Here is an 18898-nt window from a genome sequence, read left to right as displayed (position 1 = left end):
GACAACATCATATTCTACTCTGACGTTTCAGTGTTTGACATCATCATATTCTACTCTGACGTTTCAGTGTTTGACCATCATCATATTCTACTCTGACGTTTCAGTGTTTGACCATCATCATATTCTACTCTGACGTTTCAGTGTTTGACATCATCATATTCTACTCTGACGTTTCAGTGTTTGACATCATCATATTCTACTCTGACTTTTATTGTCTCTTTATCTCTCTCTTAATTTTCAGTTAAATACTATCATTAATAGTATTCGTCCAGTTCCGACTGAGGACAACCAGGTCACGTGGGATGTGACGTACTGTAACAGGTACAATGTCGACGAAACCGACACCCAACGGTTTGATGGCGTCATTGTTAGTACGGGGTAGGTACTCCCAGGATATCGTTAGTACGGGGTAGGTACTCCCGGGATATCGTTAGTACGGAGAAGGTTCTCCCAGGATATTGTTAGTACGGGGAAGGTTCTCCCGGGAGATCGTTAGTACGGGGAAGGTTCTCCCGGGATATCGTTAGTACGGAGAAGGTTCTCCCAGGATATTGTTAGTACGGGGAAGGTTCTCCCGGGAGATCGTTAGTACGGGGTAGGTACTCCCAGGATATTGTTAGTACGGGGAAGGTTCTCCCGGGAGATCGTTAGTACGGGGTAGGTACTCTCGGGATATCGTTAGTACGGGGTAAGTACTCCCGGGATATCGTTAGTACGGGGAAGGTTCTCCCGGGATATCGTTAGTACGGGGAAGGTTCTCCCGGGATATCGTTAGTACGGGGAAGGTTCTCCCGGGATATCGTTATTACGGGGTAGGTACTTCCGGGATATCGTTAGTACGGGGAAGGTTCTCCCGGGATATCGATAGTACGGGGAAGGTTCTCCGAGGATATCGTTAGTACGGGGAAGGTTCTCCCGGGATATTGTTAGTACGGGGAAGGTTCTCCCGGGATATCGTTAGTACGGGGAAGGTTCTCCCGGGATATCGTTAGTACGGGGAAGGTTCTCCCAGGATATCGTTAGTACGGGGAAGGTTCTCCCAGGATATCGTTAGTACGGGGTAGGTACTCCCAGGATATCGTTAGTACGGGGAAGGTTCTCCCGGGATATCGTTAGTACGGGGAAGGTTCTCCCGGGATATCGTTAGTACGGGGAAGGTTCTCCCAGGATATCGTTAGTACGGGGTAGGTACTCCCAGGATATCGTTAGTACGGAGAAGGTTCTCCTAGGAGATCGTTAGTACGGGGAAGGTTCTCCTAGGAGATCGTTAGTACGGGGAAGGTTCTCCTAGGATATCGTTAGTACGGGGAAGGTTCTCCCGGGATATCGTTAGTACGGGGAAGGTTCTCTCGGGATATTGTAAGTACGGGGAAGGTTCTCCTAGGAGATCGTTAGTACGGGGAAGGTTCTCCCGGGATATCGTTAGTACGGGGAAGGTTCTCTCGGGATATTGTAAGTACGGGGAAGGTTCTCCTAGGAGATCGTTAGTACGGGGAAGGTTCTCCCAGGATATCGTTAGTACGGGGAAGGTTCTCCCAGGATATCGTTAGTACGGGGTAGGTACTCCCAGGATATTGTTAGTACGGGTAAGGTTCTCCCGGGATATTGTTAGTACGGGGAAGGTTCTCCCGGGATATCGTAAGTACGGGGTAGGTTCTCCCGGGAGATTGTAAGTATGGGGAAGGTTCTCCCGGGATATCGTTAGTACGAGGTAGGTTCTCCCAGGATATCGTTAGTACGGGGAAGGTACTCCCGGGATATCGTTAGTACGGGGAAGGTTCTCCCGGGATATCGTTAGTACGGGGAAGGTTCTCCCGGGATATTGTTAGTACGGGGAAGGTTCTCCCGGGATATCGTTAGTACGGGGAAGGTTCTCCCGGGATATCGTTAGTACGGGGAAGGTTCTCCCGGGATATCGTTAGTACGGGGAAGGTTCCCTCAGGATTTCGTTAGTACGGGGAAGGTTCTCCCGGGATATCGTTAGTACGGGGTAGGTTCTCCCAGGATATCGTTAGTACGGGGAAGATTCTCCCAGGATATCGTTAGTACGGGGAAGGTTCTCCCGGGATATTGTTAGTACGGGGAAGTTTCTCCCGGGATATCGTTAGTACGGGGAAGGTTCTCCCGGGATAGTGTTAGTACAGAGAAGTTTCTCCCGGGATATCATTAGTACGGGGAAGGTTCTCCCGGGATATCGTTAGTACGGGGAAGGTTCTCCCGGGATATCGTTATTACGGGGAAGGTTTTCCCAGGATATCGTCAGTACGGGGAAGGTTCTCCCGGGATATCGTTAGTACGGGGAAGGTTCTCCCGGGATATCGTCAGTACGGGGTAGGTACTCCCGGGATATCGTTAGTACGGGGAAGGTTCTCCCGGGATATCGTTAGTACGGGGAAGGTTCTTCCGGGATATCGTTAGTACGGGGAAGGCTCTCCTAGGAGATCGTTAGTACGGGGAAGGTACTCCCGGGATATCGTTAGTACGGGGAAGGTTCTTCCGGGATATCGTTAGTACGGGGAAGGCTCTCCCGGGATATCGTTAGTACGGGGTAGGTACTCCCGGGATATCGTTAGTACGGGGAAGGTTCTCCCGGGATATCGTTAGTACGGGGAAGGTTCTTCCGGGATATCGTTAGTACGGGGAAGGCTCTCCCGGGATATCGTTAGTACGGGGTAGGTACTCCCGGGATATCGTTAGTACGGGGAAGGTTCTCCCGGGATATCGTTAGTACGGGGAAGGTTCTCCCGGGATATTGTAAGTACGGGGAAGGTTCCCTCAGGATTTCGTTAGTACGGGGAAGGTTCTCCCGGGATATCGTTAGTACGGGGAAGGTTCTCCCGGGATATCGTTAGTACGGGGAAGGTTCTCCAGGGATATTGTAAGTACGGGGAAGGTTCTCCCGGGATATCGTTAGTACGGGGAAGGTTCTCCCAGGAGATCGTTAGTACGGGGTAGGTTCTCCCGGGATATCGTTAGTACGGGGAAGGTTTTATCGCGATATCGTTAGTACGGGGAAGGTTCTCCCGGGATATCGTTAGTACGGGGAAGGTTCTCCCAGGATATCGTTAGTACGGGGAAAGTTCTCCCAGGATATCGTTAGTACGGGGTAGGTTCTCCCGGGATATCGTTAGTACGGGGAAGGTTCTCCCGGGATATCGTTAGTACGGGGAAGGTTCTCCCGGGATATCGTTAGTACGGGGAAGGTTCTCCCAGGATATCGTTAGTACGGGGAAGGTTCTCCCAGGATATCGTTAGTACGGGGTAGGTTCTCCCGGGATATCGTTAGTACGGGGAAGGTTCTCCCGGGATATCGTTAGTACGGGGAAGGTTCTCCCGGGATATCGTTAGTACGGGGTAGGTACTCCCAGGATATCGTTAGTACGGGGTAGGTACTCCCAGGATATCGTTAGTACGGGGAAGGTTCTCCCGGGATATCGTTAGTACGGGGAAGGTTCTCCCGGGATATTGTAAGTACGGGGAAGGTTCTCCTAGGAGATCGTTAGTACGGAGAAGGTTCTCCCAGGATATCGTTAGTACGGGGAAGGTTCTCCCAGGATATCGTTAGTACGGGGAAGGTTCCCTCAGGATTTCGTTAGTACGGGGAAGGTTCTCCCGGGATATCGTTAGTACGGGGTAGGTTCTCCCAGGATATCGTTAGTACGGGGAAGATTCTCCCAGGATATCGTTAGTACGGGGAAGGTTCTCCCGGGATATTGTTAGTACGGGGAAGTTTCTCCCGGGATATCGTTAGTACGGGGAAGGTTCTCCCGGGATAGTGTTAGTACAGAGAAGTTTCTCCCGGGATATCATTAGTACGGGGAAGGTTCTCCCGGGATATCGTTAGTACGGGGAAGGTTCTCCCGGGATATCGTTATTACGGGGAAGGTTCTCCCGGGATATCGTTAGTACGGGGTAGGTACTCCCAGGATATCGTTAGTACGGGGTAGGTACTCCCAGGATATCGTTAGTACGGGGAAGGTTCTCCCGGGATATCGTTAGTACGGGGAAGGTTCTCCCGGGATATTGTAAGTACGGGGAAGGTTCCCTCAGGATTTCGTTAGTACGGGGAAGGTTCTCCCGGGATATCGTTAGTACGGGGAAGGTTCTCCCGGGATATCGTTAGTACGGGGAAGGTTCTCCAGGGATATTGTAAGTACGGGGAAGGTTCTCCCGGGATATCGTTAGTACGGGGAAGGTTCTCCCAGGAGATCGTTAGTACGGGGTAGGTTCTCCCGGGATATCGTTAGTACGGGGAAGGTTTTATCGCGATATCGTTAGTACGGGGAAGGTTCTCCCGGGATATCGTTAGTACGGGGAAGGTTCTCCCAGGATATCGTTAGTACGGGGAAAGTTCTCCCAGGATATCGTTAGTACGGGGTAGGTTCTCCCGGGATATCGTTAGTACGGGGAAGGTTCTCCCGGGATATCGTTAGTACGGGGAAGGTTCTCCCGGGATATCGTTAGTACGGGGAAGGTTCTCCCAGGATATCGTTAGTACGGGGAAGGTTCTCCCAGGATATCGTTAGTACGGGGTAGGTTCTCCCGGGATATCGTTAGTACGGGGAAGGTTCTCCCGGGATATCGTTAGTACGGGGAAGGTTCTCCCGGGATATCGTTAGTACGGGGTAGGTACTCCCAGGATATCGTTAGTACGGGGTAGGTACTCCCAGGATATCGTTAGTACGGGGAAGGTTCTCCCGGGATATCGTTAGTACGGGGAAGGTTCTCCCGGGATATTGTAAGTACGGGGAAGGTTCTCCTAGGAGATCGTTAGTACGGAGAAGGTTCTCCCAGGATATCGTTAGTACGGGGAAGGTTCTCCCAGGATATCGTTAGTACGGGGTAGGTACTCCCAGGATATTGTTAGTACGGGGAAGGTTCTCCCGGGATATTGTTAGTGCGGGGAAGGTTCTCCCGGGATATCGTTAGTACGGGGTAGGTTCTCCCGGGAGATTGTTAGTACGGGGAAGGTTCTCCCGGGATATCGTTAGTACGGGGTAGGTTCTCCCGGGAGATGGTTAGTACGGGGAAGGTTCTCCCAGGATATCGTTAGTACGGGGAAGGTTCTCCCGGGATATCGTTAGTACGAGGTAGGTTCTCCCAGGATATCGTTAGTACGGGGAAGGTTCTCCCGGAATATCGTTAGTACGGGGAAGGTTCTCCCGGGATATCGTTAGTACGGGGAAGGTTCTCCCGGGATATCGTTAGTACGGGGAAGGTTCTCCCGGGATATTGTTAGTACGGGGAAGGTTCTCCCGGGATATCGTTAGTACGGGGAAGGTTCTCCCGGGATATCGTTAGTACGGGGAAGGTTCTCCCGGGATATCGTTAGTACGGGGAAGGTTCCCTCAGGATTTCGTTAGTACGGGGAAGGTTCTCCCGGGATATCGTTAGTACGAGGAAGGTTCTCCCGGGATATCGTTAGTACGGGGTAGGTACTCCCGGGATATCGTCAGTACGGGGAAGGTTCTCCCAGGATATCGTTAGTACGGGGAAGGTACTCCCGGGATATCGTTAGTACGGGGAAGGTTCTCCCGGGATATCGTTAGTACGGGGAAGGTTCCCTCAGGATTTCGTTAGTACGGGCAAGGTTCTCCCGGGATATCGTCAGTACGGGGAAGGTTCTCCCGGGATATCATTAGTACGGGGTAGGTACTCCCGGGATATCGTCAGTACGGGGAAGGTTCTCCCAGGATATCGTTAGTACGGGGAAGGTACTCCCGGGATATCGTTAGTACGGGGAAGGTTCTCCCGGGATATCGTTAGTACGGGGAAGGTTCTCCCGGGATATCGTTAGTACGGGGAAGGTTCTCCCGGGATATCGTTAGTACGGGGAAGGTTCTCCCAGGATATCGTTAGTACGGGGAAGGTTCTCCCGGGATATCGTTATTACGGGGAAGGTTTTCCCAGGATATCGTCAGTACGGGGAAGGTTCTCCCGGGATATCGTTAGTACGGGGAAGGTTCTCCCGGGATATCGTTAGTACGGGGAAGGTTCTCCCGGGATATCGTTAGTACGGGGAAGGTTCTCCCGGGATATCGTTAGTACGGGGAAGGTTCTCCCGGGATATCGTTAGTACGGGGAAGGTTCTCCCGGGATATCGTTAGTACGGGGTAGGTTCTCCCGGGATATTGTTAGTACGGGGAAGATTCTCCCAGGATATCGTTAGTACGGGGAAGGTTCTCCCGGGATATTGTTAGTACGGGGAAGTTTCTCCCGGAATATCGTTAGTACGGGGAAGGTTCTCCCGGGATAGTGTTAGTACGGGGAAGGTTCTCCCAGGATATCGTTAGTACGGGGAAGGTTCTCCCGGGATATCGTTATTACGGGGAAGGTTTTCCCAGGATATCGTCAGTACGGGGAAGGTTCTCCCGGGATATCGTTAGTACGGGGAAGGTTCTCCCGGGATATTGTTAGTACGGGGAAGGTTCTCCCGGGATATTGTAAGTACGGGGAAGGTTTTCCCGCGATATCGTTAGTACGGGGAAGGTTCTCCCGGGATATCGTTAGTACGGGGAAGGTTCTCCCGGGATATCGTTAGTACGGGGAAGGTTCTCCCGGGATATCGTTAGTACGGGGAAGGTTCTCCCGGGATATCGTTAGTACGGGGAAGGTTCTCCCGGGATATCGTTAGTACGGGGAAGGTTCTCCCGGGATATCGTTAGTACGGGGAAGGTTCTCCCGGGATATCGTTAGTACGGGGAAGGTTCTCCCGGGATATCGTTAGTACGGGGAAGGTTCTCCCGGGATATCGTTAGTACGGGGAAGGTTCTCCCGGGATATCGTTAGTACGGGGAAGGTTTTCCCGCGATATCGTTAGTACGGGGAAGGTTCTCCCGGGATATCGTTAGTACGGGGAAGGTTCTCCCGGGATATCGTTAGTACGGGGAAGGTTCTCCCGGGATATCGTTAGTACGGGGAAGGTTCTCCCGGGATATCGTTAGTACGGGGAAGGTTCTCCCGGGATATCGTTAGTACGGGGTAGGTACTCCCGGGATATCGTTAGTACGGGGTAGGTACTCCCGGGATATTGTTAGTACGGGGAAGGTTCTCCCGGGATATCGTTAGTACGGGGTAGGTACTCCCGGGATATCGTTAGTACGGAGAAGGTTCTCCCAGGATATTGTTAGTACGGGGAAGGTTCTCACGGGAGATCGTTAGTACGGGGAAGGTTCTCCCGGGATATCGTTAGTACGGGGAAGGTTCTCCCGGGATATCGTTAGTACGGGGAAGGTTCTCCCGGGATATCGTTAGTACGGGAAAGGTTCTCCCGGGATATCGTTAGTACGGGGAAGGTTTTCCCGCGATATCGTTAGTACGGGGAAGGTTCTCCCGGGATATCGTTAGTACGGGGAAGGTTCTCCCGGGATATCGTTAGTACGGGGAAGGTTCTCCCGGGATATCGTAAGTACGGGGAAGGTACTCCCGGGATATCGTTAGTACGGGGTAGGTACTCCCAGGATATCGTTAGTACGGGGTAGGTACTCCCGGGATATCGTTAGTACGGGGAAGGTTCTCCCGGGATATCGTTAGTACGGGGAAGGTTCTCCCGGGATATCGTTAGTACGGGGAAGGTTCTCCCGGGATATCGTTAGTACGGGGAAGGTTCTCCCGGGATATCGTTAGTACGGGGAAGGTTCTCCCGGGATATCGTTAGTACGGGGAAGGTTCTCCCGGGATATCGTTAGTACGGGGAAGGTTCTCCCGGGATATCGTTAGTACGGGGAAGGTACTCCCGGGATATCGTTAGTACGGGGAAGGTTCTCCCGGGATATCGTTAGTACGGGGAAGGTTCTCCCGGGATATCGTTAGTACGGGGAAGGTTCTCCCGGGATATCGTTAGTACGGGGAAGGTTCTCCCGGGATATCGTTAGTACGGGGAAGGTTTTCCCGCGATATCGTTAGTACGGGGAAGGTTCTCCCGGGATATCGTTAGTACGGGGAAGGTTCTCCCGGGATATCGTTAGTACGGGGAAGGTTCTCCCGGGATATCGTTAGTACGGGGAAGGTTCTCCCGGGATATCGTTAGTACGGGGAAGGTTCTCCCGGGATATCGTTAGTACGGGGTAGGTACTCCCGGGATATCGTTAGTACGGGGTAGGTACTCCCGGGATATTGTTAGTACGGGGAAGGTTCTCCCGGGATATCGTTAGTACGGGGTAGGTACTCCCGGGATATCGTTAGTACGGAGAAGGTTCTCCCGGGATATTGTTAGTACGGGGAAGGTTCTCCCGGGAGATCGTTAGTACGGGGAAGGTTCTCCCGGGATATCGTTAGTACGGGGAAGGTTCTCCCGGGATATCGTTAGTACGGGGAAGGTTCTCCCGGGATATCGTTAGTACGGGAAAGGTTCTCCCGGGATATCGTTAGTACGGGGAAGGTTTTCCCGCGATATCGTTAGTACGGGGAAGGTTCTCCCGGGATATCGTTAGTACGGGGAAGGTTCTCCCGGGATATCGTTAGTACGGGGAAGGTTCTCCCGGGATATCGTAAGTACGGGGAAGGTACTCCCGGGATATCGTTAGTACGGGGTAGGTACTCCCGGGATATCGTTAGTACGGGGAAGGTTCTCCCGGGATATCGTTAGTACGGGGAAGGTTCTCCCGGGATATCGTTAGTACGGGGTAGGTACTCCCGGGATATCGTTAGTACGGGGAAGGTTCTCCCGGGATATCGTTAGTACGGGGAAGGTTCTCCCGGGATATCGTTAGTACGGGGAAGGTTCTCCCGGGATATCGTTAGTACGGGGAAGGTTCTCCCGGGATATCGTTAGTACGGGGAAGGTTCTCCCGGGATATCGTTAGTACGGGGACGTTGATGTACATTGAACTAGTAATGAAGTGATGCTGCCACATTTGTCGAAATTGAGAATAGATTGATACAGCATTGACTTTTAATTTTGGTCATGTATAGATGGAATATGAACCCCCTCTATGCCAGAGCACGTGTTCCCTTCCGATTGTTTGTGTTCGGGTAGATTTGTTTTTTAAGAATTTCCCTTGTTTATTACCCTGATCACTGAAATGTTATATATATAGTATTAATGGCTGTAATGGAAATCCATATAGACAAAACGGTAGTAACTTTCAGTTTCTCGATCGAGACAACATTTATTGTTTTGCAGTCACTACTCAAAGTGCCACATTCCACACGTGGAAGGGAGAGACAAGTTCAAGGGGAGTGTCATCCACAGCCGAGATTACAGGAGACCAGAGGTTTACAAGGGTCAGAGAGTCTTGATACTTGGCGCCTCCTTCTCCGGTCTGGACATAGCCTTTGATCTGTCAACAATGGCCAAACAGGTGACAGCAAAACAGATATAGTCATAAGAAGGATATTTCTGTTTTTGACAGTTCATTTTTCTGCTCATCACTGATCAGTTATTCAGAAAATAAAACAATTTAGATGTAGAATAATAATTACTGGAACCCAGTGTAAATAGTCTTTATAGAGTGTCTAGGCATGAGTATTTTTTATTAGAAATAATATACAACAAATGTATATTGTCATTTCAGATTTATATAGGACACAGGGACTCGGAGCTATCGACTAAGATTCCAGCCAATGTCTTAGAGCGTCCGGATGTCAATCACTTAGCGGAGGGCAACCGAGTCGTGTTTAAAGACGGGTCTGAAGCGGAAATTGACAGCATAATTCTCTGTACCGGATACAGTTATCATTTCCCGTTTCTGGCTGACGACATCATACAGTTGAAGGATGAAAGGATAACGCCATTGTATAAACATCTGGTACACATCAAATACCCGAATCTTCTTTTTGTTGGACTTGCGAGGTGTGTGTCGTATTTCGCACAGTCATATGAACAGGCCAGGGCGGCTTCCATTATCCTAGAGGGCGGTGTTAGATTCCCGTCAGAACAAGAGATGATGGAAGATGCCGAGAAGGACTTTCAGCAAAAGAGAAAAGAATTCGACATGACCCACCTACATGCACATTATATGGGAAAAGGTGATTTGCAATGGAGGATGAATAAAGATCACGCCGAGCTGTGTGGTTTCGAGGTAGTCCCACAGGTTGTCAAGGACATGTTGGAACACGTACAGATGACCAGAAGCGGGGACTTTGGCAATTTCCGCAAGAAAAACTATTTCTACAAAGATTCCAAATCATTTGGCGTAAGCAACTAAAATATTTATCATCAGTGCCGAGAGCTATCCATAGTTGACAATTTTACAGAACATCAATGGAATATCTAGTACATTTCGCAGGGCGATCGGCAATGCGTACCACGTTTCATGTATATTTGAAGTATGTTTACAGACATTGTTTACCGTTTTGTCTGTGAAACAGGAAGACTTACACAAGCATGTTTAATATATAACGAGTAACAGAATACAGTTGACTGGGTGTTTCTGAACATGTACATTCTGAAATTCTTCCTCCCCAATACACGTATCTTCCAACTGAACCTAAAGCAATTACTACCTAGACAAGTAACTATTCTAACTGAAAATTAAAGTATGGATGCCAATTTGATGTTTAACTGAACTGTTTTGATTTGTCAGAAAGATTTAATTGATAAAAAGGCTATACATGTACCTGTACTTAGTATTGTAGTCTCTTAAATATAACAATGTTTTCAATGTTTTAATTTAATTGGAATTAAATAATATCACAAGCATCAGCTACCAATTTTGGTTTAATTACACTCAAACATGTTTTCTCTATTAAATAAAAAGCAAGAAAATGAACATATACATTGACGACGTGTACCGGGACCTTCACGTGTGTACCCGACATTGTACCACACTGACGTGTACCGGGACCTTCACGTGTATACCCGACATTGTACCACACTGACGTGTACCGGGACCTTCACGTGTACACCCGACATTGTACCACACTGACGTGTACCGGGACCTTCACGTGTGTACCCGACATTGTACCACACTGACGTGTACCGGGACCTTCACGTGTACACCCGACATTGTACCACACTGACGTGTACCGGGACCTTCACTAGTATACCCGACATTGTACCACACTGACGTGTACCGGGACCTTCACGTGTACACCCGACATTGTACCATACTGACGTGTACCGGGACCTTCACGTGTGTACCCGACATTGTACCACACTGACGTGTACCGGGACCTTCACGTGTGTTCCCGACATTGTACCACACTGACGTGTACCGGGACCTTCACGTGTGTACCCGACATTGTACAACACAGACGTGTACCGGGACCTTTTCGTGTGTACCCGACATTGTACCACACTGACGTGTACCGGGACCTTCACGTGTATACCCGACATTGTACCACACTGACGTGTACCGGGACCTTCACGTGTACACCCGACATTGTACCACACTGACGTGTACCGGGACCTTCACGTGTGTACCCGACATTGTACCACACTGACGTGTACCGGGACCTTCACGTGTACACCCGACATTGTACCACACTGACGTGTACCGGGACCTTCACTAGTATACCCGACATTGTACCACACTGACGTGTACCGGGACCTTCACGTGTACACCCGACATTGTACCACACTGACGTGTACCGGGACCTTCACGTGTGTACCCGACATTGTACCACACTGACGTGTACCGGGACCTTCACGTGTGTACCCGACATTGTACCACACTGACGTGTACCGGGACCTTCACGTGTGTACCCGACATTGTACAACACTGACGTGTACCGGGACCTTCACGTGTGTACCCGACATTGTACCACACTGACGTGTACCGGGACCTTCACGTGTGTACCCGACATTGTACCACTCTGACGTGTACCGGGACCTTCACGTGTGTACCCGACATTGTACCACACTGACGTGTACCGGGACCTTCACGTGTGTACCCGACATTGTACCACACTGACATGTACCGAGACCTTCACGTGTGTACCCGACATTGTACCACACTGACGTGTACCGGGACCTTCACGTGTACACCCGACATTGTACCACACTGACGTGTACCGGGACCTTCACGTGTGTACCCGACATTGTACCACACTGACGTGTACCGGGACCTTCACGTGTGTTCCCGACATTGTACCACACTGACGTGTACCGGGACCTTCACGTGTGTACCCGACATTGTACAACACAGACGTGTACCGGGAACTTTTCGTGTGTACCCGACATTGTACCACACTGACGTGTACCGGGACCTTCACGTGTGTACCCGACATTGAGTATAACACTGACGTGTATCGGGACCTTCACGTGTGTACCCGACATTGAGTATAACACTGACGTGTATCGGGACCTTCACGTGTGTACCCCACATTGTACAACACTGACGTGTACCGGGACCTTCACGTGTGTACCCGACATTGAGTATAACACTGACGTGTATCGGGACCTTCACGTGTGTACCCAACATTGTACCACACAGACGTGTACCGGGACCTTCACGTGTGTACCTGACATTGTACCACACTAACGTGTACCGGGACCTTCACGTGTGTACCCGACATTGAGTATAACACTGACGTGTACCGGGACCTTCACGTGTGTACCTGACATTGTACCACACTGACGTGTACCGGGACCTTCACGTGTGTACCCGACATTGAGTATAACACTGACGTGTACCGGGACCTTCACGTGTGTACCCGACATTGAGTATAACACTGACGTGTACCGGGACCTTCACGTGTGTACCCGACATTGAGTATAACACTGACGTGTACCGGGACCTTCACGTGTGTACCCGACATTGAGTATAACACTGACGTGTACCGGGACCTTCACGTGTGTACCTGACATTGTACCACACTGACGTGTACCGGGACCTTCACGTGTGTACCCGACATTGAGTATAACACTGACGTGTACCGGGACCTTCACGTGTATACCCGACATAGTATAACACTGACGTGTACCGGGACCTTCACGTGTGTACCCGACATTGTACCACACTGACGTGTACCGGGACCTTCACATGTACACCCGACATTGTACCACACTGACGTGTACCGGGACCTTCACTAGTATACCCGACATTGTACCACACTGACGTGTACCGGGACCTTCACGTGTACACCCGACATTGTACCACACTGACGTGTACCGGGACCTTCACGTGTATACCCGACATAGTATAACACTGACGTGTACCGGGACCTTCACGTGTGTACCTGACATTGTACCACACTGACGTGTACCGGGACCTTCACATGTACACCCGACATTGTACCACACTGACGTGTACCGGGACCTTCACGTGTGTACCCGACATTGTACCACACTGACGTGTACCGGGACCTTCACGTGTGTACCCGACATTGTACCACACTGACATGTACCGAGACCTTCACGTGTGTACCCGACATTGTACCACACTGACGTGTACCGGGACCTTCACGTGTGTACCCGACATTGTACCACACTGACGTGTACCGGGACCTTCACGTGTGTACCCGACATTGTACCACACTGACGTGTACCGGGACCTTCACGTGTGTACCCGACATTGTACCACACTGACGTGTACCGGGACCTTCACGTGTGTACCCGACATTGTACCACACTGACGTGTACCGGGACCTTCACGTGTGTACCCGACATTGTACAACACTGACGTGTACCGGGACCTTCACGTGTGTACCCGACATTGTACCACACTGACGTGTAGCGGGACCTTCACGTGTATACCCGACATTGTACCACACTGACGTGTACCGGGACCTTCACGTGTACACCCGACATTGTACCACACTGACGTGTACCGGGACCTTCACGTGTGTACCCGACATTGTACAACACTGACATGTACCGGGACCTTCACGTGTGTACCTGACATTGTACAACACTGACGTGTACCGGGACCTTCACGTGTGTACCCGACATTGTACCACACTGACGTGTACCGAGACCTTCACGTGTGTACCCGACATTGTACCACACTGACGTGTACCGGGACCTTCACGTGTGTACCCGACATTGTACCACACTGACGTGTACCGGGACCTTCACGTGTGTACCCGACATTGAGTATAACACTGACGTGTACCGGGACCTTCACGTGTGTACCCGACATTGAGTATAACACTGACGTGTATCGGGACCTTCACGTGTGTACCCGACATTGTACCACACAGACGTGTACCGGGACCTTCACGTGTGTACCCGACATTGTACAACACTGACGTGTACCAAGACCTTCACGTGTATACCCGACATTGTACCACACTGACGTGTACCGGGACCTTCACGTGTGTACCCGACATTGTACCACCCTGACGTGTACCGGGACCTTCACGTGTGTACCCGACATTGTACCACACTGACGTGTACCGGGACCTTCACGTGTGTACCTGACATTGAGTATAACACTGACGTGTATCGGGACCTTCACGTGTGTACCCGACATTGTACCACACTGACGTGTACCGGGACCTTCACGTGTGTACCCGACATTGAGTATAACACTGACGTGTGCCGGGACCTTCACGTGTGTACCCGACATTGTACCACACTGACGTGTACCGGGACCTTCACGTGTATACCCGACATTGTACCACACTGACGTGTACCGGGACCTTCACGTGTACACCCGACATTGTACCACACTGACGTGTACCGGGACCTTCACGTGTGTACCCGACATTGTACAACACTGACGTGTACCAAGACCTTCACGTGTATACCCGACATTGTACCACACTGACGTGTACCGGGACCTTCACGTGTGTACCCGACATTGTACCACCCTGACGTGTACCGGGACCTTCACGTGTGTACCCGACATTGTACCACACTGACGTGTACCGGGACCTTCACGTGTGTACCTGACATTGAGTATAACACTGACGTGTATCGGGACCTTCACGTGTGTACCCGACATTGTACCACACTGACGTGTACCGGGACCTTCACGTGTGTACCCGACATTGAGTATAACACTGACGTGTGCCGGGACCTTCACGTGTGTACCCGACATTGTACCACACTGACGTGTACCGGGACCTTCACGTGTATACCCGACATTGTACCACACTGACGTGTACCGGGACCTTCACGTGTACACCCGACATTGTACCACACTGACGTGTACCGGGACCTTCACGTGTGTACCCGACATTGTACCACACTGACGTGTACCGGGACCTTCACGTGTACACCCGACATTGTACCACACTGACGTGTACCGGGACCTTCACTAGTATACCCGACATTGTACCACACTGACGTGTACCGGGACCTTCACGTGTACACCCGACATTGTACCACACTGACGTGTACCGGGACCTTCACGTGTGTACCCGACATTGTACCACACTGACGTGTACCGGGACCTTCACGTGTGTTCCCGACATTGTACCACACTGACGTGTACCGGGACCTTCACGTGTGTACCCGACATTGTACCACACTGACGTGTACCGGGACCTTCACGTGTACACCCGACATTGTACCACACTGACGTGTACCGGGACCTTCACGTGTATACCCGACATTGTACCACACTGACGTGTACCGGGACCTTCACGTGTACACCCGACATTGTACCACACTGACGTGTACCGGGACCTTCACGTGTGTACCCGACATTGTACCACACTGACGTGTACCGGGACCTTCACGTGTACACCCGACATTGTACCACACTGACGTGTACCGGGACCTTCACTAGTATACCCGACATTGTACCACACTGACGTGTACCGGGACCTTCACGTGTACACCCGACATTGTACCACACTGACGTGTACCGGGACCTTCACGTGTGTACCCGACATTGTACCACACTGACGTGTACCGGGACCTTCACGTGTGTACCCGACATTGTACCACACTGACGTGTACCGGGACCTTCACGTGTGTACCCGACATTGTACAACACTGACGTGTACCGGGACCTTCACGTGTGTACCCGACATTGTACCACACTGACGTGTACCGGGACCTTCACGTGTGTACCCGACATTGTACCACTCTGACGTGTACCGGGACCTTCACGTGTGTACCCGACATTGTACCACACTGACGTGTACCGGGACCTTCACGTGTGTACCCGACATTGTACCACACTGACATGTACCGAGACCTTCACGTGTGTACCCGACATTGTACCACACTGACGTGTACCGGGACCTTCACGTGTACACCCGACATTGTACCACACTGACGTGTACCGGGACCTTCACGTGTGTACCCGACATTGTACCACACTGACGTGTACCGGGACCTTCACGTGTGTTCCCGACATTGTACCACACTGACGTGTACCGGGACCTTCACGTGTGTACCCGACATTGTACAACACAGACGTGTACCGGGAACTTTTCGTGTGTACCCGACATTGTACCACACTGACGTGTACCGGGACCTTCACGTGTGTACCCGACATTGAGTATAACACTGACGTGTATCGGGACCTTCACGTGTGTACCCGACATTGAGTATAACACTGACGTGTATCGGGACCTTCACGTGTGTACCCGACATTGTACAACACTGACGTGTACCGGGACCTTCACGTGTGTACCCGACATTGAGTATAACACTGACGTGTATCGGGACCTTCACGTGTGTACCCAACATTGTACCACACAGACGTGTACCGGGACCTTCACGTGTGTACCTGACATTGTACCACACTAACGTGTACCGGGACCTTCACGTGTGTACCCGACATTGAGTATAACACTGACGTGTACCGGGACCTTCACGTGTGTACCTGACATTGTACCACACTGACGTGTACCGGGACCTTCACGTGTGTACCCGACATTGAGTATAACACTGACGTGTACCGGGACCTTCACGTGTGTACCCGACATTGAGTATAACACTGACGTGTACCGGGACCTTCACGTGTGTACCCGACATTGAGTATAACACTGACGTGTACCGGGACCTTCACGTGTGTACCCGACATTGAGTATAACACTGACGTGTACCGGGACCTTCACGTGTGTACCTGACATTGTACCACACTGACGTGTACCGGGACCTTCACGTGTGTACCCGACATTGAGTATAACACTGACGTGTACCGGGACCTTCACGTGTATACCCGACATAGTATAACACTGACGTGTACCGGGACCTTCACGTGTGTACCCGACATTGTACCACACTGACGTGTACCGGGACCTTCACATGTACACCCGACATTGTACCACACTGACGTGTACCGGGACCTTCACTAGTATACCCGACATTGTACCACACTGACGTGTACCGGGACCTTCACGTGTACACCCGACATTGTACCACACTGACGTGTACCGGGACCTTCACGTGTATACCCGACATAGTATAACACTGACGTGTACCGGGACCTTCACGTGTGTACCTGACATTGTACCACACTGACGTGTACCGGGACCTTCACATGTACACCCGACATTGTACCACACTGACGTGTACCGGGACCTTCACGTGTGTACCCGACATTGTACCACACTGACGTGTACCGGGACCTTCACGTGTGTACCCGACATTGTACCACACTGACATGTACCGAGACCTTCACGTGTGTACCCGACATTGTACCACACTGACGTGTACCGGGACCTTCACGTGTGTACCCGACATTGTACCACACTGACGTGTACCGGGACCTTCACGTGTGTACCCGACATTGTACCACACTGACGTGTACCGGGACCTTCACGTGTGTACCCGACATTGTACCACACTGACGTGTACCGGGACCTTCACGTGTGTACCCGACATTGTACCACACTGACGTGTACCGGGACCTTCACGTGTGTACCCGACATTGTACAACACTGACGTGTACCGGGACCTTCACGTGTGTACCCGACATTGTACCACACTGACGTGTAGCGGGACCTTCACGTGTATACCCGACATTGTACCACACTGACGTGTACCGGGACCTTCACGTGTACACCCGACATTGTACCACACTGACGTGTACCGGGACCTTCACGTGTGTACCCGACATTGTACAACACTGACATGTACCGGGACCTTCACGTGTGTACCTGACATTGTACAACACTGACGTGTACCGGGACCTTCACGTGTGTACCCGACATTGTACCACACTGACGTGTACCGAGACCTTCACGTGTGTACCCGACATTGTACCACACTGACGTGTACCGGGACCTTCACGTGTGTACCCGACATTGTACCACACTGACGTGTACCGGGACCTTCACGTGTGTACCCGACATTGAGTATAACACTGACGTGTACCGGGACCTTCACGTGTGTACCCGACATTGAGTATAACACTGACGTGTATCGGGACCTTCACGTGTGTACCCGACATTGTACCACACAGACGTGTACCGGGACCTTCACGTGTGTACCCGACATTGTACAACACTGACGTGTACCAAGACCTTCACGTGTATACCCGACATTGTACCACACTGACGTGTACCGGGACCTTCACGTGTGTACCCGACATTGTACCACCCTGACGTGTACCGGGACCTTCACGTGTGTACCCGACATTGTACCACACTGACGTGTACCGGGACCTTCACGTGTGTACCTGACATTGAGTATAACACTGACGTGTATCGGGACCTTCACGTGTGTACCCGACATTGTACCACACTGACGTGTACCGGGACCTTCACGTGTGTACCCGACATTGAGTATAACACTGACGTGTTCCGGGACCTTCACGTGTGTACCCGACATTGTACCACACTGACGTGTATCGGGACCTTCACGTGTGTACCCGACATTGTACCACACTGACGTGTACCGGGACCTTCACGTGTGTACCCGACATTGTACCACACTGACGTGTACCGGGACCTTCACGTGTGTACCCGACATTGTACCACACTGACGTGTACCGGGACCTTCACGTGTATACCCGACATTGTACCACACTGACGTGTACCGGGACCTTCACGTGTATACCTGACATTGTACCACACTGACATGTACCGGGACCTTCACGTGTGTACCCGA

At 51.4% G+C, this 18898-nt stretch overlaps 1 protein-coding gene across 1 annotated transcript in view; it reads left to right on the top strand.

The window, feature by feature from the left end:
- Nucleotides 1-10636, top strand: part of LOC117341171 (dimethylaniline monooxygenase [N-oxide-forming] 3-like) — a 71350-nt gene extending 60714 nt beyond the window's left edge. The window contains exons 4-6 of the mRNA XM_033903015.1: nucleotides 242-378; nucleotides 9125-9302; nucleotides 9516-10636. Of these exons, the coding sequence (XP_033758906.1) occupies nucleotides 242-378; nucleotides 9125-9302; nucleotides 9516-10148 (948 nt within the window). The 3' untranslated portion in view covers nucleotides 10149-10636. The remainder of the gene's footprint in view (nucleotides 1-241; nucleotides 379-9124; nucleotides 9303-9515) is intronic.
- Nucleotides 10637-18898: the final 8262 nt, after the last annotated feature.

The sequence above is a fragment of the Pecten maximus genome, chromosome 13, assembly GCF_902652985.1.
Source record: "Pecten maximus chromosome 13, xPecMax1.1, whole genome shotgun sequence".
NCBI classification, from domain to species: domain Eukaryota; kingdom Metazoa; phylum Mollusca; class Bivalvia; order Pectinida; family Pectinidae; genus Pecten; species Pecten maximus.
Note: the sequence above shows the minus strand (reverse complement) of the source record. Positions and strands in the feature narration are given on the sequence as shown.